At 39.3% G+C, this 23,722-nt stretch overlaps 1 protein-coding gene across 7 annotated transcripts in view; it reads left to right on the top strand.

Annotated features, from left to right (window-relative positions):
- Positions 1 to 23,722, top strand: part of kaznb (kazrin, periplakin interacting protein b) — a 115,944-nt gene that overhangs the window by 80,436 nt on the left and 11,786 nt on the right. For 6 of the 7 annotated variants that reach the window (XM_069145575.1, XM_069145582.1, XM_069145598.1 and 3 more), the window contains 4 exons: positions 4,872 to 4,979; positions 20,626 to 20,817; positions 22,332 to 22,468; positions 23,505 to 23,675. In XM_069145575.1, coding sequence (XP_069001676.1) covers positions 4,872 to 4,979; positions 20,626 to 20,817; positions 22,332 to 22,468; positions 23,505 to 23,675 — 608 coding nt within the window. Of the gene's footprint in view, positions 1 to 4,871; positions 4,980 to 7,352; positions 7,647 to 20,625; positions 20,818 to 22,331; positions 22,469 to 23,504; positions 23,676 to 23,722 lie in introns of those variants that run through there. The other variant, XM_069145605.1, reaches the window with a different exon arrangement.

The raw sequence follows: 23,722 nt of genomic DNA, 5'->3' as shown, positions 1-23,722 counted from the left end.
TGTCCAGTCATTATGAATTATTGTAAGTGGTGTCTCTACATGTTTGTGTCAGTGTCTCACAATGACACAACACATGCAGCTGTGTTATTGAGCTCAGCAGGACTTCGTTTTAGGGCTTTGTGACTCCCCAGTAGCGTGGTAATGTTCTCTTCCTCTCCGCTGAGATGAGTGATACAGGAATGAATGTGTCTGCCGCATGATGGACTCAATGCCAGCGTAATTAAAGGTTGGCTGAGGGTGGGCAAAGATGAGCCGTCTGCACACCAAAGATACTTGTCTCCTATTTTCTGTTTGAATACCTACTCTGGCTCCCGCCGAATGCTTGTCTCCTCTTTCGATCATGCACCATACATGTTGTTTGCATCCTTAGTTAGGAGAGAAAGTTGTGTCAGATGTTCGAATAGCTTCTTTGACTTCCTTCCACACCTCCGAGGTGTTTCCACAGGCACACACTCTCTGCACATTCTCATTAATACTATAACTAGTCAGTGTTTTCCCCTGTGATTTTATCAAGGCTGTGTTTTTCTGTTCTTACCCTGTCGTTGGCAAAGAAGTCGCTTTAATTTTTAAAAGATGTATCACCACTTTTGAGTTCAACTTAAATTTAAAAAAAAAATGCACATTTATAATATAGGTTTGCTTGGTGAATGAGATATCTTGTTTTCCCTTTGGAGGAAAATAATGCTTTACCAAAAGGTAAACAATGAGGTGACAATTCATCTCTAGATGAAGAACTTGTTTGCATATAACCAATCAAAATGTTTTTTGAATTATGTTTTCATATAGTGGTGCTGTCGGTCACCTTTCATAAGCAAGTTTGTTAAAATTGCATCCCCATCCTCCCTCTCATAATCTACCAATGCAATAAAGTGTTTCAAAATCTGCATAGATCATTCTATCGAATGAGGTGACTCGTTCTGTCAGTTAAAAAAAAACTGTCAGGTTGGACTATCTGTAGCATCAACTAGGTTATACAATCAAGTAAAAAATACAGATAGTGAATGTGCTTTAAATGCCTTACATCTCTTGTACTCCCACATTCATATATTTAAGTCATGTTAACGTGTCACAGTAAGAAATTCACAGGTGTCGATCGATCATGATTGTAGCTGCTTCAGCTGCTTCAGTTTCAGGGTCCTGGTAATGTGCATGCTGGCACATACTCCCACCGCCGAAGTTAAATGAGACACTTGAACCACCGAATGGAGCTATTGATAATGCCATTAGTAACATCTGCGTTACTACAACAACAAGTCAAGATGTCTGCTTTGAAAAGGCCCTTGGATTTGTGTAGTTTGTTGACCTCGTCAAGTTTCAGTGTCGTGCCAACGCCAATCGCAGTAGAGGTGTAACTAGCAGCAAGTGGCAACACTTTGTGTGTGTGTGTGTGTGTGTGTGTGTGTGTGTGTGTGTGTGTATGTGTGTTTGTGTCTGTGTGTGTGTGTGTGTGTGTGTGTGTGTGTGTGTGTGTGTGTGTATGTGTGTTTGTGTCTGTATGTGCGCGTGTGCAGAGCCCTTTAAATAAAAGTAGGTCATCCTTTCTGATGGAGAAATAAGATCAGATCAGACAACCAGTATTACAAAGTGAGTTTTCTTCGTTACACACACACACACACTAATATACCATATTTTCAAGGTATTCCATTTAATAGTCCACTTTGATAGAGATTCCCATTTAAAGGACCTGTGTGTAGGATTTTTGGGGGATCCTTAAGCAAAAATGGAGTATAATATTCATGATGTTTGATATGTTTTCATTAGTGGAGAATCACACAAAACTAAGAATTGTTGTGTTTTGTTGTCCTTAGAATGAGCCCTTCATATCAACATAAGGAGCTGGTCCTCTTCAAAAAGCCCACCATACCACCATATCTCTACAGTAGGCCAAAAGGGACAAACCAAACACTGGTTCTAGAGAGTATTTTTCATGTTTTGCACAAGTTTCACAGCCACTGGGATTTTCTTACATGTTTAGAACGGGAAAATGAGAAGTGTTCAGTTGGTTGCAATGTGCAACTTCACTGATAGATGCCACTAAATCCAACGCACTGCTCCTTTAACAGTATTTAAATTATCAGTTTAAAGTACATGTATTTGACTCACCTAGAGAAAGGGAGAGAAGCTAAAACAAGCAGAGAACTGTGTCAACTGTGAGTAAAAGACCCAACATTAGCGCTCTCCTTCCGAGGTTTGGAGGTAATAGAGACTTCTCAGAATTTGGCAGCAATATCTTCTTTATTTCTTTAAAGAATAAATGCAAGTAAATGTAAAAGTAACTTTAAAAAAAAAAAAACGTGAGTCTTTTGTGACTTTGACTGCAAAAAGTATTTGTTTTCTGCTGACTTTAACTATAATTGCTATTTGATATGATTTTTCCAAACTAGAGGCCAATAATTATGTCCTATTTTCACAGACGATATTTTACTGAGAGATGTGAGGGAGGAAAACAGAAACTCTGGAAGATATTACAGTTTAAAGTCACTATGAGTAGTCTGCCCTGCTTTGTCTGTTTGTTCAGGAGACCTGCACATCTTGGTCTCATCATTTCCATAACCTTTAACCTCTTACAGTTGATGTCCAACCAGGCAGAAATGATATGGTTTGATATACTGCTCTCTTCAGTGCACATTCACAGCACTGACACAATTACAGGGTGTTTCCCTCTTGAAAAACAATGGACTGTGGCTAATCAAAGCCCCCAGGGAATGGGAGGTCACTTAACCCAGTGAAAACCTCATACACCCAAAATATGTTGAGATGAGTTGAGACAGAATCTGAAGCATATTCATGACGCAAATCACACACATGGAGAAGACGTCTAAATAGTAGGCCTGTAAATTTATGTATTTGACAGCTATATTTTGAAGTGTACAAAGAGCCGACACCTTTAACTAAGCGCTGGCATAGATTGTGAATTTGTCTCACGGCTAGCAGCTTCATCCTCTCTGTCTTTCGCTCTCTCTCTCTCTCTCTCTCTCTCTCTCTCTCTCTCTCTCTCTCTCTCTCTCGCTCTCTCTCTCTCACTCTCGCTCTCGCTCTCCCTCTCTTTCTCTCTCATTATTGTTGGTGCTAAGTAAAGAGGACTTAGAGTGGCTGGGCATGAGTCTGCCTGCTGTCCAATCTCCATATTAAGGACCAAAGAAAAGGTCAGCTTAACAACACCTAAACAGTTATTGGCAGGTCAGGAGGACGGAGGAGGGGCAGAAGGACAGGGAAGGTCAGTAATCTAGATAAATACCATGCGGTTGTGAAATTGCAACTGTCAAAATATGCAGATTAGGAGAGAAGAGTGAGATCATTGTTGAGGAAGAGTGGTTGTGCAGATGGTACTGCTCAAAAGGCACCTGAGGGCAGACGCTTATTGCAGTATTCATGGATGAGGGTTATGGTTAAACTAGAAAACACTTTAATTTAAAAACTGAATTTGCATGTACACAGGAGGGGCTTCACACCTTTATCTGGCATAAAAACCGACATTTGCAGCTTCAGAGGATGTATAAGATCAGCAGAATTACTCTCAGTTTTAAGATCTCAGATCAATAGCGGGATCTGAAGCCCACTTCAGAACGAAGTCAATGCTGTTATAATGCTACGGTGCCTGCTCTACAAAACCACTCTCTAAGTGGAGATACAAAGAGCAGATTGCTGCCTCTAATAATCAGTCATTTTGTTTTTTAAGTACTTACATTTATAAAAGTAAGCGGAGTAGAGTCAGTGGACAAGGGGATCTTGATTTAAAAATAAATATATGCTCCATCAATCCATTTTTTTCTTGTCCTCAGTGACGAAATAATAAGAGGAGGAGAGAAAATCTGTATTGCAGCTCAAAAGAGTCCTTGATCAGTGTAATTAGGTGAATCTGTCGATGTTTGGAGCACTTAGAGCAGGGGTGTCAAACATACGGCCCGCGGGCCGGATCAGGCCCGCCAGGGGGTCCAGCTCGGCCCGCCGGATGACTTTGCTAAGTGTGAAAATTACAGAAAGACATAAATTGCATTTCTATGAGAATATGGAGGTTTATGAGTACAAACGTTTTGTTATTTTTTTTTTAATCGATCCAGTAATTGCTTCAAAAACAGCGTAAATGCGACGTCTGCTCCGGAGGAAGAAGCGCTCGGTGCCACAGGCAGCCGCGCTTGCTGCTCGCTTTGTGACACGTTTGACGTCAAACGCGTCACAAAGCGAGGGAATCTGCAGAGGAGAGCCGGGGCAGATAAACAGTGGGCTGATGTCTGAGTTTTTGGTCTTTATGTTTCTAGTTTATTGTAGAAAGACCTTAAAACAGGGTTTATCATCCAAAAACCTTCACCAATGATTTAAACAAAGAGAAATATTGTCGTTATGTATGCGTTATTATGCTATGATTTTACTGGTCTGGCCCACTTGAGATCAAAGTGGGCAGTATGTGGCCCCTTAACTAAAATGAGTTTGACACCCCTGACTTAGAGTCTTCTACCCTCACAAGACAGAAAGGAAAGGGGAAAGGTATATGAAAGATTTAAAAAATATGTATATATTAAACAGTGTGTGTGTGTGTGTGTGTGTGTGTGTGTGTGTGTGTGTGTGTGTGTGTGTGTAGGTGGAGGAGGGGGTGGGGTTCGGGGAGGGTATGTAACATTGTAATTGTAAAATAATTTAAAAAGCATGCATCAATACTAATAACATTTGTGTGTTAATATTGCTCTGTGGATCACGATTGCAGTTGTTTGTGGGAAGATTCATATTTGCAACAAGCTCATGTCAAAATTAATCATCAATTAGTATGAAGCTCACATTTAGAACAAGAAGTTTTGATGACCAAACATAAGAACTTTTTACGAAACATTTTATTCAGTAAAATCACACTTGTGATTATTGCCTCTCTCCTGCAGAAACTTCAGTTCATCACAGGCAGAAGACGATGGTGACAGACATGTGCTACCCGACAGAGATATCGAGCCTGATGGACTTTGGCACTCCAGACTGCTCGCTAGGCAAAGGTACGGTGTTGCTTCGAGGTACAAGGCGTTGCCTTGGTGACAGCAGGAAGTGAGCATGGTGATTTATCCTGCCAGTTAAAACGACACAGAACTGTCAGCTCGACTGGGAGGTTAACATTGAAGACCTGTGAAGACTAAGAGTGAGAGAGCAATCAGATAACACGACTCAGTACCTGAACATGAGGGCCTTTCTGTTCACTGCAGGCTTTGATTAGTTGCAACTAAAAAACATCTTTTGTCATCCCATATGAGCTGGTATTAGGGTGTGAAACATGACTGACTTCCAGAGAAAACCATTTCACTTTGCAAACTGCTGTATTCTGAGTGGATCTTTATTTAACTTAATTGCACTAAAGTTGTATTGTAATGTGCTGACCACTTATCTTCTTCCACCACCGCCATCAGTATAAAAAATAAAATGTTTTATAGATAGCCTTGTGTAGCTTAGGATAATAGTCTCTTTCAATTTCTCCCATGTGAATCAAAATGACCAATACGTATACATATCACAAAAGGAATTAAAAAGCCTTGTGTCAATTTTTTTTTCTAATCATAATGACTGCTGTTATTCTCTGTTGTTCTGATATCAAACAAGAAAGCCTACGCTGTAATTGTAATTCCAATATTTTCATTCGGTCAAGCCTCTTGAAGCTGGCAGAGCACGCTTAAGGCTGCTAGGCAAACTTCACGTCATTTCCATCAACAGTGAGCGGTAACAGTTGTGGCCTCAGCTACTCATTCTCCTTCTTCTACCGCTGCCTACCAGGGCTTTCAGCCTTCCTTCTCTTCTCTCTGTAACTTAGCTAATATTTTAATGCTGCTCCATCCTGACTCTCTATCAGCACTCTCCAGCACTGATAATGCAGAGTGACAGGTCAACCGTGAGCAGCTGTGAGAAGGGAAAGCAATAAGCAATGGAGGGTAGAAAGAGAAGGCTTTTAGGATTTCTTCTGGCTTCAATGAGAGCAAAGCAAATGAATGACATAGTGATACACGGAGTTAAGCCGAAGAATAAGGACACTGAGGAGTGGAAAATTTCAGACTGAAGAGGTGTCAGGATAAAAGCAATACTGTGAATAAAAAAACAGCGTAGCTGAGAGGCAGGCTATAGTATGACTTTGGAATTAGGAAGTGCTTAATTTGGTCAAAATTTCCAATTCATATAAAGTACTGTAGTTCTTCAGACATGTAAAAAGCAGCAGGATATAATTTGATTATTTAAGCTCTAATATTTTGGGTCTATGATAGAATATAGTAATGGACAGTGGAGAAAAACATGCATGTGCAACATCTGGATTATCTTATAATGAAGATCCTCCTTTATTGGATAACTATCGTTGCAATCTTTTGTCTCAGCTCTGATCTGTCAGAGGGAATAAACCTGGCAGTAATCCTTGAAATGTTAATGTGTGATTGACAGATCCATTGCCTGATGTGACAAGTATCTGGTTTCACCACGTTTGATCTTTGGACGGAACTAAAACGCTGCGTGTCAACCTCTGACAGACAGGACAAATGCTGTGGTTGCTCTGAACTGCTGCAACACAAATTTCTCTGACGCACAAACACTCACACGAGCACAAACACATTTGGCTGACACTTTAGTTGTGTTACTGAAGTGGTCATGAACCACAAATTCCATTTTAAGTTTATATAGGTGGGCTGGATGCTGAATTAATTAATTTGCAACAACCCTATCTCTACTTCAAACCACCTGCCTGAGGGTTTCAGGCCTAAAAAGCCCTGAGAGGCAAACTGGACCAGCTTTAATCACATTTACTCTTATATGACACAGTTGGTCCTTAGTCAGCACTGAGCAGAAGAGCAGTTGAATCCCTGGAGAGTTAAAGATAACATGGGAGAGTTCATATTGATGATCTAATCTCAGTCCGTAGTGGTAAAGGAGTTTAGTTTGAAGCATGAATTTCAGATTACTTCACCGCTGCCCCTGATCCAATTTTAAAGGCATGTATTTAGATGTTTACACATGCAGCGTTTACATGACATCCAGGGTTTGCATTCCTAACTCCTCTGGACAAAATGCACATTCACATTCAGGAAGTAAGTAAAATAAACTCGTAGGCTACAAAGGCATTGTGGGCTCAGTGGGAGTGCATAGTTTTTGTACAGAGGGTGTATTGTTCTCTATTCAGCAAGTGAATGTAACTGTACACAGTGTTTTCTGCTAGCTCTCGGCCATGAGGTGGAGTGAGAGCTCCACTGACTCACCTGGTTTGTTACCTGAAGCCTGAGGTGCAGTTTGTATTCCCCTCCCCCCACCTCCTCAGCTCAGAGGGGGGAAAGATGAAAAGCTGGAGTAGGCGTGGGTGAAAGTTGTCCTAGCTGCCCCTGGGCGTGTCGCTGAACAGAAAGCGGGAGAGAAGGAGAGTAAAGGAAGAAAGAAAAGGAGGAGGAAAGGCAGCTGAGTGGCTCTCAGGGGGACAACTTCCTGGTAACCTGCCTGGGTGGAGCCACAGTGAGCAGGGCTGGGAGCGGCTGGCTGTGGCAGTGCTGTGTGTGGAGTTTGAATGGTGTGTGCACTGGTCTGTGTGTTTGTGAGTTTTCAGGGTTTTTTTCACCTGCTATGAGAGCTCACACCACAGTTGACAGTGGAGCCAAGCAGAGCCGAGGAGGACATGAGGTCCGAGAAGGAGGAGGGGAAGGCCGGTGAGTGACAGACGGAAGAGATAGACAGTCGTTTGTGTGTTGGTGTGTAGGCCATAAAAGTGGCTTGAGCAGGCGTTGCGTAGGTTCACATGTGGAGATGTGTGTGCTTGCCTGTATTTATTATATAAGCGGAATTTTAGAGTTACAACAAAACTGATTAATTTCTGAAACTCTCCTTGTTTGTCATGGAAATGATTATATACAATTATATTGATATATACAATAGTAGGCTAAGGTTTAAATTACATTTACCTTATGTAATGCACCTCAGACACCAGTAGTTTTGTGTGTTTCTTTACACTTGTACTCAGTCCCCAATCAGATGGAAAACTTGTACTTTGGACTAATTTGTAATTTCCAAGTTAAGACTTTGATTCAAAACATATTTTCAGTCCTTTGAAAATCAAAGTTGGGCTACAACTAAGGATTACTTTCACAATTGTTTAATCCACTGTTTATGTTCTTGAGTCATCACTTAAGTTTTGGTCTATAAAATGTCAGTACAGAGGGACTCAAATTCCCAGAAGCCATGCTGATGTCTTAAACTGATTGTTTTCTCAGACAAACAACCCAAACCTAAATGTACCAAATTTATTATCGCAGAAGATAACAAAAACTAGAGATTATTGATATTTAAGAAGCTGGAACTAGACAACTTAAAGGTTACTGAGGAATGCAAATTACCAGAATCAAAACAGCTAATGATTAAGTTTCTGATAAACAGATCATCAGGTAGAATAAGGCCTATCTCAACCAGACTCAACATTACAATCCTGTTTACATGTTAATGTGACATAATGCCAATATTAATCCAATATTATACAACAAAATAAAATAAATATATAGATTACTTTAAGTATGTCATAAAAATACTAGCTTACTAATATTACTGTACTTTGATAAGATATGGAGAACAATGGTTTTATTTTGGCTGACGTGCATCGACACTGTGTTATTATCACTCTTAATTTAAATATTCCTTATTTACTATGAACTATGATCTGACTGAGGCTTATTTAACACCTAATATATATACGCCGCACTTCACTGTTGGGGCTGGCTGATTTATTCAAATCTATTCCATTTCCCTGTCTTATTTGTTGTTTCACTTGAGATAAGAAGTAAATGCTGACCTACATATGACATGTTCATATGGATGATCTTTTAATCTCCTACAAGCGTTGTACATGTGGTGTTTGGTCCAACACTGTGCAGTATTACATATGTTAGTAGCTCAGCAGACTGACTGAGGCTTACTTAATCTGAGGGCAAATATTACTGACGGACAATAATATCGACGTTGGCTCTTGTGTTTGGATTAATGGAAGAACCAGACATATTATCCAGTAAATGAAAATGCACTATGGTTGACTGAAGATGATAAGAGAAGCTATCGGTATCTGACTTGTAGTGAGTTTCATAGGTAGAGGAAATTATATTTATCCTTCGCTTAGATGTCATGAACAGGTTTTTGATGTGTGTGCGTCTGTGTGTGTGTGTGCCTACACATTCATATGCACTCGTGTGTGTCGTGGTGGTTTATGAATAGAGATGAGTTTGATCCCAGAGTGATTTTCAGGACTCCTACTGCAGCTCAGGCACTCTGAACCCTGAGGTCACTGCTCAAAATTGCACAAGGTAATGAGTTTGACCGACTGCTTTGCAACAGACAGATGGTACCATCGGTGTCAGTGTCATATTCAGTTTTGTTGTAAAGTCTTTCACCACAACCATTAGACACAACATGTGGTGCATCTTGATCCAGAGCATCAAGTTATCTTGTTTGTTTTTTTGACACAACGTCTGTTTGATCTCTGTGTGAGCTAGCTGAGCTCATCACAGACCATTATTACCTTTATCATCTCTACGAGTATAACACCGAATGGTAATAAGCACCGAACAGGTATTTGTTGCCATATTGTACTTGATTTATACTCATCAGTAAGGCTTTTAAAATTTCACTCACAAGCTTCAGTAGCAGCTTCTGAACAGGTGCCACATGCAGTTTGTGGGATTATTGTGCCGTGCCCCAGGACATGAGGGACATTGTGTATGAATTAATGTAGATTTCCAGTTCTCCACAGACTAGATCCTGTTGTTTGTAACAGATGTTCAATCCCTTCTACAGATCTATAATAGGGACTAGACACTGTAGCATTTTGCTCCTCAGTGGTCATCATCAGGGACTTTGCTGATTACACTGGTCAGCCAGTGTTGTGTAGATACTATGGCTCAATTTTTGTGTTTATCCAGTGTTAAGATTTTGATGCATGTAAGTCCACGACTTTTATCATTATAAAATCTGCAAGTGCATGAGGACACTGGTTGCTTTTTTTCAGTTCCTTGATATGGTGGTATGATGATGACTTTCATATATGATGATTTGGTTAAACTGTACTCTTGTATTTGGAGAATAAATTGCCGTTTATTTGACATTTATTTGTGAGCTTTTTAAGGTGCTGGTTTGCAAATTTAGTTTCATTTTGGCCCAGCTAGGCAAACTGTTTCCCGCCTATTTGCCGGGCCTGGCTCCAGCATCTTATTTACCACATCCATATGGTAGATATGGTTAACATCCATCTCAAAACACTATTTCCCAAATTGGCCGAATATTTCTTTAAAGAAAATACAGCATGATATATTAGCCTCAAATTTTAATGTCCACAGGAATGTCACATAAATTATTCCTACAATCCGCTCATCCTCCTGCACTCACACACTTGACACAGGTTATAGTAGGTCAGTTAAAGTGTGTGAGGGTTCAGTGCTGAGAGCTTTTGGTAGACTGATGCCGAATTTGAGTCAAAACAGCTTGAGATCATTGATTGTCTGCTCAGACGTCACACCCATAAGAACTGGAGGAAACTAGATGGTGGGCCTTTAGAGGGACATAAGTCATTTTGACTTATTGAATTGAAAACTGAGTTATCCAGCGATCATAAATCCTGCAGGTCACCTTAATATAATTTGCCAGCATAAATATAAATCTCCTTTTCAGATTGTCTAAGGCAGCCAGATTAATTTTCTTAATCACTGGCTTATTCACCATATGTAAACCAAACCCATGCACAGTGAATGATGCCAGGGTCAAGTGACAGGGAGGTTATGTTTTTTTTTTTTTTTTAAATACAGCTCTTGACAGTATTAGAAATCTGAATAGCCTTGTCCACATTCTCAGTAGCACATCCTTGGCACTCTGCCTAATCTGCACATAATAAACGTGTGAATCAATTACAGCCGTCTGGACTTGGCATCCTTGCACTGACCTTAGTTGTAATGTAAACCCACAGGCAATTAATTAATGGAAGCTGTTCCCAATAGATACTTGCACAGATATACTGTCCACTTTGTAAGCATTTGGAAGTTTTGACACAACAATAATGAGCCAAGCCTAAGCTTTAATTTGAGGTTTATTTCAACATAGAAACAACTGTGTGTAAGATAAAGCCCGTTTAACATGCAATGCCTAACAATTTGAGGTTTAAAAGTAATTGAACACATGAAGTCAACCGCAAGTTGTTTTACTCATAGTCCCCATAGGTTGGACACTTGGCTACAAAATGTGTTCACAGGAAAACTAGAAAGGCCTGCTCCTGATTTGCCAGCCAAAGGGGATCAAGCCTTGTGGACGATAGGAAAATCATTTGCATGGTGAAGAAAAACCCCTTTATGACTCCACAGCACATCAGGAATGCTTTCCAGGATATCAGCCCACACGATTCCTTGTCAATGATTAGGAGAAGACTTTGTAACCACAAACACAGGAATAAACACAAAATGTAAACCCCAGGTGCGCCTCAAAAAACTAAAAACATACAAAAAGAAACTGAAGCTACAGGGCAAAGTTCTATGGACTGACAAAAGGAAATCTACCCGTCAAGATGATTGAAAGAAGAAAGTGTGGTTGGGGCTTCTGTTATGACTTGAGCGTGTTTGGCTGCCAGTGGAGCTGGCACACTGAGATTTCACCACAAACAAAACCAAGAGGTTGAATTCAGAGGCATACGGGAGCGTTTTGTAGGCTCAGATTCAGTAAAATGCATCAAAACCCTTAGAGCAATAAAACAATCCCAAACATATGACCTAAGCAGCCAAAAAACTTTTGAGGGTGAAGAAGTACCCAATCTCAATTGAATGAGCTGTGTTTTACTTGCTCGAGACTTAACTAAAGTTAAAGACCCCACAATAAACAAGAGGTGAAGGTAGCTGAAGGAAAGATACAAATCATCTGCTATTGTCTGTTGAATTTCTTAGACCGTTGGTACTTTGTATGACAAGGGCTATATGTCTGACACAGTACTTTTTTTTTTTTAATTGAAATTGGCACTTTAATGTAGTATCCATTATTATGTTTGAATGTGAAGCACAGAGCCTTGATCACAAAAACTGCAAGTGTCCAAATACATCAACTCTTGAATGTGCTATGCATGGGTGCCCTTGTACAGATATAAACACACATAATTTAAAATGTACATAGAAACATACAATATGTACGACCTCATGTTTACTGGATTTATTTTGATCTACTCAGTTAATCCAGGCAAACATCGTACATCCATGTTAGCATGTTATCTGTTCTTCAGTACAGTAGGTTAAGCATCAACATATTTGAATTTTACAGCTGTACTGACCTGATGTTTCGGAGTGATCTTTCATCTACAGACCCAGATGGATTACCATTAAGTGGTGAATACTCTGGTCAGATAGATTTAAGAGGCAGCAGCATGCATTATTTATGGCTATATGGATTATAGAGAGGCACTATAATACCCTGAGTGGGGAATGGACCTGACACTTACATACAGGTATTTCCAGGATGCAAAAAGCGCAGTGCTCGGAGTCTCAGTGTGTCGGGGCTTCAGGAATAAGGTGTTAGTTCTGGGCTCTTTCTGCTCTCCTGGTATATAAGATAGATGCTTGTCAGTGTTTGCGCGCTGTTCGTAGCTTAAAGCATGTGAAATCTGACTCTATACAGCCCACGCTCTCTATACAACCTTTGCTCCATTACTGCACAAGTTCCTCCCTTGCCTTTAGTACAAATTAACAATAAAGATGCTAAATATAGTTCTGCTATGAAAAAAACCCACTAATCACTGCAGCCTACCTATAGCATCCACCCACCCGGCCTCCCCTTGATTTGAGACTCAGCAGGGAGTCAATGACAGATTGAATGTGTTTATTTGTGAAGCTTTCTATTCTTAGTCTTCTTTTCTGTCCTTTTTGTCTTTTTGTCAGATTTGGGTCTGGAACTGATTTGATGCTCTCATTCATAAATTCTGAAACAGCATTTGGGTTGTCTTTTTGTCTTGAGCAGTAAACAGGTTGCTCAGAGATCACACCGTGTTTCCTTTAGGAACAACTCTGAATGTGTTTATTTTTTTATTAATTTTTTGGGGCTTTGTAAGCACAAGTTTCATTCTGCTTGTTAGCTTGACTTCCTCATTTTGTAACAAGACAAAGCGTCTACAGTCATCCTACCAGCTCTGACAAGCTCTTCTTCAGCACGTGACCTCTTTGATCTGAACGACAATGCCAGCATGGCAAAATATTCACGTTAACAACATGTTGATATTTAGCCAATATTTGTATCATCTTATCCAAGTTTATCGTGTTAGCATGCAAACATCTTGTAATTAGCAGTAAACAGTAGTTTAGGCTGATGAGAATGTCATTAGTTTTGCAGATATTTGAACATTAACTTAAGTACTGGAGGAAATTAACTCACCCTAAGTGACATATTGTATGTCTGCACCGGATTGTATGGCTGTCCATCCAGTAGCTGTCCCATTTAACCCCAAATCACAAATGTGGTGCTTGAGGAAATGTCAGGTCATCACCAAAGTCCTTGAGATGCATCCTCTGGTACCATGAAAGTCTGTGCACATCAGCTTCATATTACTGAGACAGACATTGTCATATGAGGAAGCACTCTAAAGATATTACTAAGATGTAGCTTATGACGCGCTCTATGTTGATACACGCCATGCATGAGTTATTTCAGCACACATCCCCGCTGTGTATTTCCTATCTGTCAAAGCTACAGTGTCAGCTGCATAATGAGTTTAATCAAGTGCTGACCAACACTGCTGTCTTCTCCCATGACAACCTCAACTGATCTTTATACTGTAATTAGTGGCGGCCAGAGCTCAGCAGACATATGCTCTCCTCATAATACAGAGCAGAAATAGCCAGCTGGGAGCAAAGCTGCACAAACACCCACACACCATCACATATCAAGTAATCCAGCTTCAACGAGAGAGACACTTCATTGCATAATGATGAGTATGTGCTCATAACAGATTAGACAATATTACATACATGATGCCAAAGCACCTGTTTGCCTTCCAGTGTTTATTTTCCAAACTGCACAGTAAAGTACTGTATATGTGCTGCTGGAGTGAAATTAATTGGCTTTTCATCTCTGCATCATCCACTCAATTATATAAATGCTTGATGATTTAGAAAATGTTGAACAGTTATAATAAGTTGATGGACACTGAAGACATGGGGAAAAAGTTTAACTGCGGAGCAAGTTAATGCTCTGTGCAATATGAAGATTAAATATGTAGAAGTGCATTTTTTGTTCAGCGGATTCTCAGCTGCTTGTAGTCTAAGGACCAACATTTTAATGCATATTAAGTACAGTTATTTGCTTTATTTAGTTTATAAATAAATAATCATACTCATTGTAAAATGTTTACATCAATAGTTTTCAGTATTTATGATTTTGGTTCTGATACTCTGGTCATGATTTGATTATTGTTTGTTTTTTTCTGGATGAGGAATTGCATCCCTACTAATTAGTGGAAATTAGTCCGAGATTATGAAATTCAGGAAGATACTACCTGTTGTGTCATCGGGTCAAACATACAAATGAGCTAATTTGGCCCAGTCAAGTCGTTACAGAGACACAGAGTTAGCTCGCTTCCCCTCAAGGAGACTGACAGTTTGAGTCAACACACTCACCTGCAATGCAGCTACATGCTTATGTAATGTTTCTCAATTCGTAGGAAGCCTCTGGGTATAGGACGCTGTACTGGGAAAAATGTTTTTGATATATTTATTGGTTCGTTCTTGGTAGAGTTTATCACCAAGAAGAGTTTATGACAGTGCAGCTTATTTGGAGGCTTTGATGAGGAATTTAAAGACTTTTCTGGCTGTTTGAAACAGCTCAGCTCATATCAGCCTGGTACAGAAAAGCTTTTGTTATATTGCTGTTTTTATATCCCCTGTGAACATTTGTCTTATAGTTTACAGTTTTGTTTAATGAAAACTTTGATATAGGTGTCCTTATGTTTACTTAGTTGATGGCTTGCTGCTTCGAAATGTGTGCCATTCAATGATGCTTTGATGACCTACTATATTAGCTGATTCCCATGCATTGCTACAGCAGAGCATCTCTCAGCCCTTTCTGTAGAAAGCAATTACCGTTTTCATCCTTCAGCTCCAATTCCCCTGAACACCTTCCTCACATACACACAACCCCTCTCCTGCATTACAGATCGCATATTATAGCTGTGCACCAAAACGAGTGGAACGGACAGGGTGGAAGAAAACAGCGAGTAAACAAAACTTCTCCTGGTTCTGTATTTCCTGGTTATTGTGGAAACTGACAAATCCAACCCCTATACACATTGGCTGATTATAATAACTTTTGATTCTAAAGCTGTAGAGGAACAACACTCTGTGTTTTATTTGTATAATGTGTAGGACATGTAGTAGGGTTTAATGAAAGCTCATGGAGATTATATAGGAACATGGTGAAGTTTTGAACATTTTGTCTCATACAGACAGCAGCAGGAATAATAGCAGTCATATATTGAACAGTGTTTGTTTCATGATAGTTAAAGCTGTTGGACCACAATGAGCAGCCCTCCTGTCTTGACATGCAGCCACTCTATGTCAATTTGTATGTTATATAGCTGGTAACAAAGTCGCTGGAAGAAATTTTGCCCTTCGGAAATAATGATGACGTGAAAGAGAAACGTCCATGATTTGATAATTTGTGAAACCATGTGAGGGCAAATGAAACAGGTGAATGTGTGTTAAGTTGTTGCTGTAACAGCACAGTTATAGCAGCATACTCTCGTAAAATGCTGTGTGACCCTGTTATCCAAGTATCAGTTACTGTACCTGAGAGATTAGAGGAGAGGAACAGGCAGCATCATCGCCCCTGGATTTGTCTTGGACTAAAATAGCAGAGTGAATCCAGTGTAATGACTAAAATTACACAGATATGAATTGTCAGGGAGACTGAGTTGGAAAAGTGACAGCCATGTACATCGTAACTCCTCAGGACAGAACAGTTGGCTGCTGTCACAACAAAGATTTTTGATACCCTTCACAAATGTTACTTTCATGGTTTTGCTTTCAAATATACTGAGGTTCATAAAACTGGTGTTCTTTATGATGTGGTACAGTAAAAACAAACTTGTTAAAGGGTCAGTTCACCTGAAAACAATTACTCCAATACATGTGGTAACCCCCAAGTTACTTATCAGACCTCACCGTCAACAATTTTCACTGAAGCTAATTTCTACCTTCTATTTTCAAAGAAATAAAACAGTCATTCAGAGAAACTGTGACATCGTTTATAGACAGAGATGTTGCTGTTGAAGTTTTATTTTAATGAAACTATTTTCTGCTGGAAAAATTATTTGAGTGATCAATTTGTTGATTCCTAAAAAAAACTATTTGTAACTTTTTAAATAATTGATTTGTTGTCAGATATAATTTTTTATCAAAAGCTTCCAAAATGCAGCTTTCCCATTATAGCTATTTCTTTTCTCTGTTTTACTTAATTGTAAACTGAATATTTTTTTGGTTTAGGAGTGAAGACTGCAAAAAACAAGACATTTAAGATGTGACTTTGGACTTGAGAAACTTACTTACTCACTTTTTTAAAAATAATTTTCTGACATTTTATGTAGGCTATCAGATAATTAGTCAATTGTCGAATCAGACAATGACCCACAAATTAATTGATAATGATGATCAAAATTAGCTGCAGTCCTTACTGAAGCACTGATTCAGTGCTTTTTCACACAGATATCTCAAAAGTTGGGTCAATAAAACAAAAAGTGTTCCTTTTTAATTGCTTGTCAGTTGTTTGCTTTTTGTAATTTCAATAAACTGACTCCTAACAGGTGAAGCGTTGAATTTATATAAGGCTGATTTCTTTAAAAAAAAGTTTTAAAATTTCCCAAATCCTGCATGCTCAGGTTCAGATGAGATAAACCTGCTGAGTGAGGCTTTCCAAGAGTTTGTCAGTGAGTTATTCACTTGCTGTAAAATTGTCTGGTAGTAAATTCATTGTTAAATGATGTGAGCCGGTCGAGACCGAGTCCAATTCTGATGCGCTGAGAGTAGTTAGTCAGAAAATGCTTTTAATATAGAGTGAGCAATAACTTTAAATTTTCCTTCTCGTCCGAGCTCAATATTCCAACACATTAAACATCTTTGTTCATTCATGTGTATAAATGAAGCCACTTTAATCCTGCATATGGTTCACAGGAGACTAGTTCAGGTCTGTGATCACCAATCAACACATTTCCAACCGCCACTTCACCTTTCCAGCGCCTCTGCTTTCTCTCAAACCTAATCATTAGCCTGCAGCCGCTATTTGCTCTCTCTCCTCAGCTCTGTGTGTGTGTGTGTATATATATATATATATATGCGTGCATGCGTGCGTGCATATGTGTGTGCATGCGTATCTGTGTGCGTGTGTGTGTGTGCTGGCTTTTGACAGCTTTGCGATGCAGGGGAAAGGGATAGGGAGTGACCTGCTCCTGACTGCTTTTGACAGACACACTAATGGGAGGCTTGTATGAGAAGTTCACTGAATGTTCCACTGCTGCGTAGGAAGAAGAGTGGGTTTCTCTTCTTATGTGGGAGGACTCTAATAGCTCAGCCACTGTGTAACCACTCAAAGCTCAGAGCTTATAGGCTACTGTCTTGCACAGTTTGTTTGACTCCAGTCAATTTAAATGGCATTTTTAGATCTTACAAAACAGCCTATGTCGACGTAAATTATCTGTAAGTTCAGCCAGTGGCTCACCTCTTTCAAAACCTTTCAGTCAGTATGAAATGAAGCAGCTTCTCTGTGTGTCCCTTCACTCATTTCTTAGATGTACACTGGCCGCATATCTGGGGAAGATGGAAAAATCTTGAGTTCACTGTGTTTTGATTTCAACCACCATCTTAGTCAGAAAACCTGCAAGCGGAAAAAGTGTGCACGTCGATTTGTGCATACTTCAGCCTCTCTGTGTTTGGATGCTTTTGGGTCTGCGTAGATTATTGGAGAGGATGATGCTGAAAATTAATGCTAAATTGGATTTGTGAAAATTGTGTTATTGATTTCTCTGGAAGTCACACATTTTTCACTAAATCCACTGTTAATACCCCTCAAGACACAATTCTCATACTTTTTCTTATTAACTTACAGTAAAACACATTGAACACATGAACCAAATGTTGCATGTGTGGTGATACGTAATTATAGGTTAAAACCATCAGAAAGGCTGAGCATAGAGGATAATGTTCAGGTTGGATCACTTGAGAATTACTGTAAATTGAAAGTTAATGACATGAGCAGATCAACCTTTACATCACAGTAAGTGCGGCTGATAATTTAAACAGTTTCTTTAGAGTTGAGGATTACGACGAACACAACAAAGCACCTCAAAAATTCACCACTTTGTCCAGCTTCACCAAAGGCAGCAGCTATGCTACCCGTAACAAAAAAATAGGAGAGCCTGTAGGTAAACAGATGAATAAGCGGATTTAAGCTGCAAGAAGGCCATGAAAGATTGCTCTCTCTAGGAAACAAACTCTTTTTGTCACATGCAGCACAGCGCTGCCTGGTGTGTTTCTATAGTCCTGCGTTGACAGAGACCGATGGACTGTCCCGACCATGCTTATCGGAGCTGCTGCAGCCTCACTACAACTGGCTGCAAGCCTGCAGAGACCCTCTCTTCTTCTTTTTTTTCTCACACACACACATGCACACTTCCTTGCATTCACATTTGCTCTTGGATTTTATATAGTTTTACATGGAGTCTTATAGTGATCTGCATAAGGTTAAGGAAAAAGTTGACAGTTTTATTTGGTAAAAGTTTAAGTCGTGCTAGAAGCCCATGGGTGGCCGTGTTTGGTGGTGAGTCAGTCTACGTCTTTGGTCCAAAATATCTCAACGGCTATTGGATAGATTGCCATGAAGTTTTGTACTGTAGTGGTCCCCAGAAGATTGACACTTTTCCAATGGGAATCATTATTAAAACCAAAAGTCTGGTTTTTTTTTTTAGCTTTGAATACTTTTTGTGTTTTAAAAAATATGCACATGTGACATGGACACTTAGCAGAAAACTATTTTCTTACTTATTAATTTTTTATTTTTTTTTCTAACTTCTGACAAATACACTGGCTATAGTGTCTATCAAACGTTTAGCTTTTCTTTAAAAAGGACGTGACAGCCTCCGGTCACGCTAGCTTGTCTGCAGACTTCTACTGCTTATAAATCACACAAATGCACATTTTCCAAGTTTCCAGGTTTAGACGTCCAACTAATAATTTATTGTCTAAAATGAAACAATGCAATAAAAATCACCACCACTTCCCGGAGCTCAAGTTGTCAGCAAGCTGTCACAATTTTGAGTGTTTTGTCTGAAAGCCCAAAGATATTGTATCCCACTGAGAAGTTGGTAAATGACATTTAAACAACCATTTGTTCATCAAACTATTTTTCTCATCTACAACTTGATTAAATAACTGATTCATACGTTTCTTTCTTGGTGTGCTCTTTCAAACCTTTTCTGACATTGAGCTATTCTTCAAATTTGTCATTGGGGTTGCAGATTCTGTTCTATGGTTGAATGTTTTGGCTGACTGCGTATTTCTTTGTTCTCATAAAAGTGTGCACTCTACTGGAACAGACCTTCCACCCTTATGTGTGCAATATAAATCATTATGACACTGTTGCCAGTGTGAGTTTCCCTTACTGGACTTTTTCATCGTTTCTGTCCTCTGGCTTTGCAAACGTGTCCATGAGCTACAGTATTGTCGCTGAGTTCACTCTTCAGTTCACAGTGTCCTCTCCTTAGTCTCCCCCTCCTGTTTGCTTGCCTGTTTTCCCTGAGGGTTGGGAGGTATTGCACAACGGATGGAAAACACAGCAGCTCCGAGGAGCAGAGCTCAAGTCTGTGTTGCTTATATTTTATTAAGTCTTATCAGACTGCTGTCTCTCACTTGTCCACTGCCATCACCAGTCCCAGTCCTGAGTCTGTCACTCAATTTAACTACATTTCTAAAACACCCGTGGCCACAGCTTGAGTTGCGCTGCGAATCAAGGAAGGCTTTGATGTGTTCGTTTATTATATAATTTCCTGTAAACTCTTCCTCATTAATTTAAGGTGTTTAATATTACTTTCCCCATTTCCTGCTGCTTATTTAGCTTTTTTTTAAATTCCTGTTGGTCTTTCTTGTATCTTTTTCCCCTTTTACCAACATTTTTCTGTCTTTGGCTAATGTTATTAGCTCCTTCCTGCTATTTCTTTTAGATTCTCTTGAGCAAATGCAGCTACGTTAGAGCTTGTCTCCTGCTGCAACATGCATTCAAGTTGCATAATCAAATGCCTTTAACAGAATCTAGCTTTTCCAGTGTGTATTGCCTGCTGCGAAAGAAAATTTTAAGCTGAGCAAGTGCGCTTGTTCCGTCTCTATTTGGAATTTGCTAATTTTCTTTAGATTTAAAATGTAATAAATAATTTGGAGTCTTGAGATGTTCTTTTCAGTTTTACTCTTGTAAAAGAACATCTCAAAACTCCAAATTATTTATTACATTTTATGTATTACATTTTTTTATTTTATTGTATCTGTCTCTCTTGTCTCTCTTCTGATTTCCTCCTCTCACACAACTCTACATTCCTACCTTCCACATTCCTCCTCGGCATACTTTAAATTCCCAAACTCTTTTCTCCCTCAGTGTTGTTGCGTGAGGAGGTGGTGCAGCTTCAGGAGGAGGTCCACCTGCTGAGGCAAATGAAGGACATGTTGAGTAAGGACCTGGAGGAGACCCAGGGAGGCTGCTCTGCCAATCTGCTCTCTGCCACCGAGCTCCGTGTGCAGCTGGGTGACAAGGAGCAGGAGCTGGACCGTGCCAAGGAGGCCTTACAAGGTCAGGAGGCAAACACAGACGTCCTGTTGTCTCGGCTAATCCACCAGAACCTCTTGTTTCAAATAGCTACATGCCGTCCGAGCTTTCAGTTTTACTCTTGTAAACTATCTACTTTATCTCACCAAAGAAAATCAGCCACTATCTCCATGTCATGACAAACGTCTGGCACTGCTCTCTATATTTATCAAACTTAAAAGTATAACTAGAAATCTTCCAGCAACACAGAATTTGTTTGTTCATTAATGTCAAATCAATAGACAATTTTTCTTCATGTCAAAGGTTTTTTGAAACTCACTTATTTTTAGTCTATACATTCAAATAAAGTAGTTGTGGGTTCTTTACCTACCCTTGATACATAGGACGCCAAATAATTAGAATTAGAATAGTTTTTATGTCCATTAAGTCTATATCCTATACATTTTTCACTGACTTATTCTCTCGTGTTTTTTGTTCTGCAACTGTGAACATTGATAATGTTCTCAATTTGTATGTTTACTTCATTCAGCAGAATTTTCTTGATTGATTTAAGTTTCCTCCTCCAGACTGACATGACCTCCAGTTTTAATACTGAGTAGTAAAATAACAGTGATTAAAAAGATCATAACTCTGTGTGTGCACATGTTTAGACATTATTCTGTTTTAGAAATGAGCATCAGACCTGATAAGCAGCCAAGTAGACTCCAGGTTCACCTCATTTTAATATATATCCATCAATCATGCCATTATGCAACACTTGCACAATCCTTTTTTTATAAACTTTGAGAGTAAAATTGATAACCAAAATAGAAGAATAAATCTGAAAAGGCAGTTGTAGATTAGTCAAACAATACTGCCCTGCATGGTTCTCTCCACTGCTCGGAGAGTCACAGGTGGTAAACTGCATTCATTAAACTGCCGTGTATTGCTGCTAAACCGGTTTGAATGTGGGGTGTAAAATATGAAGAGGCTGAACGCTGACAGGAGGAATGCTCACTGAGTGACACAATCGCATAGTTATGGAAAATACAGGTTCCAGTCTTGCCTCTCTGTTGTGTCTCTGTTGATCGCAGGCTCTAAGGAGAGCGTTATTATTGTTTTTGTCTGCAAAGACCCCGACCAGTTACATCATTTCTGTAAAGATATCTGTGTGAGAGAATAAAATTGAAAGAAATCAGTTCCAATAACTTTTCTCAAAGATGAGCCAACAGTCTCCACATGACGGCCAAAACAGTTTTTTGCATGAATGATTAAGTGCCGCTGTGTCACTTATCTATTGTCATGATTACATCATTTTCTGTTCCCAAATTCTTTCTTTCTAAAGTGAACAAGAAACACCAGTTGCACCCCTCATTAACAGAAGACACAGTGTCCCCTACTGGCTCACAGCTGCGATTACGAAGCTTTGTTTCTAATTTACAAGCATATTGTAAAATATTATATTATTCTGACAGTAAAATGTAGTTTTATAATGCGCATTGATATTTAAAAATATGCACTGCCTGGTGTGTGTGAATGTGTCTGTCTGTGTGCTGCAGCTATGAAAGCTGACCGAAAGCGTCTAAAAGTGGAGAAAGCTGACCTGGTGAGTCAGATGCAGCAGCTGTACACAACACTGGAGAGCAGAGAGGAGCAGCTGCGGGAATTCATCCGTAACTATGACCAGCATCGGAAGGTAACACCAGTCCGGACGATTTATCAGTATTAGCTTCTTGCAGACATGTCCATGTCAACCGATAACAAATGTCACAGCAGAAATACCAAAACATATTTCAGGTAATTTTGTAGTCATGTCTCCATTACATATTTCATCTTCCAGGGTACAGTGACAGGTTTATTTTTCAACTGTAAACTGTCAACAAATCTGAAACACTTCAATTCAACTCCCACTGCTTCACTTTTATAAGCAGTATACACACATCAAAGGGTTTAACAAACTATTATCTATTCATGTGCAGTTACATGAATTACTCGTGTACAGTATTTGTCAACAATTATAATTTTTTTTTTAAATGTTTGACTATATTGTCGTTGTTTATCTTTTTTCACAGTGGCCTCCACTGATGGGTACCATCAGTAAAAGTTAAAGTCATTAACTAATATTTTAATAAACATTTGTAAACAGTTGTAACTTTGTATTCATATATTAGTTAACAACTATAGCTGTTTTTGTCAACACCCATTAGTGGAGGCTGCTCTGTATATATAGATAAACAATGACAATATCCATAGCAGTAATGATAGAAAATGTTAGAATTCTTGAAAAATACTGTACATGAAAAAAATACTTTAAAATGTCTTTGTAACTGCACACACATACAGTATAGTACAGTTTACTTAAATTAAGTATATCCTTTTCAAAAAATTGATATATAAAAAATATGATATAGATATATAACAGTAAAGGACGGTTATCAGAAATGTTTGTCTATGTGGAAAAAAAGGGACCGTCAGATGATGTGTCATCAGATTTTTAAAATCTCTTAAAAAAGATTGTCTGTCACTACCTGTCTATCAGCCTTTTTAAAACACACAGTTTCAACAGATCTTAACACAGACTGTAGCTATGATTTGCTTCTTGACTCATATTTGGAGCTTTTCTGATTATCCAAAGTGAGTTTGAAGGGAATTAACATAATAAACTGTGTGTGTGTGTGTGTGTGTGTGTGTGTGTGTGTGTGTGTGTGTGTGTGTGTGTGTATTTCCTGCAGGAGAGTGAGGATGCAGTGAAAGCCCTGGCGAAGGAGAAGGACATGCTGGAGAGGGAGAAGTGGGACCTGAGGAGGCAGACCAAAGAAGCCACGGAGCAGGCCAACATCCTGCGTTCTCAGATGGACATGAAGGAGAACAGGATTAAAGAACTGGAGGCTGAGCTCACAATGGTGAGTCACCCTGCACGTGGACATAGTAACAACATTTACCGAATGAC

Source organism: Embiotoca jacksoni, unplaced genomic scaffold, assembly GCF_022577435.1.
Source record: "Embiotoca jacksoni isolate LCO1_2020_lvr unplaced genomic scaffold, fEmbJac1.0.p SCAF_1, whole genome shotgun sequence".
NCBI lineage: Eukaryota > Metazoa > Chordata > Actinopteri > Embiotocidae > Embiotoca > Embiotoca jacksoni.
This window is presented reverse-complemented; position numbering and strand designations above follow the sequence as displayed.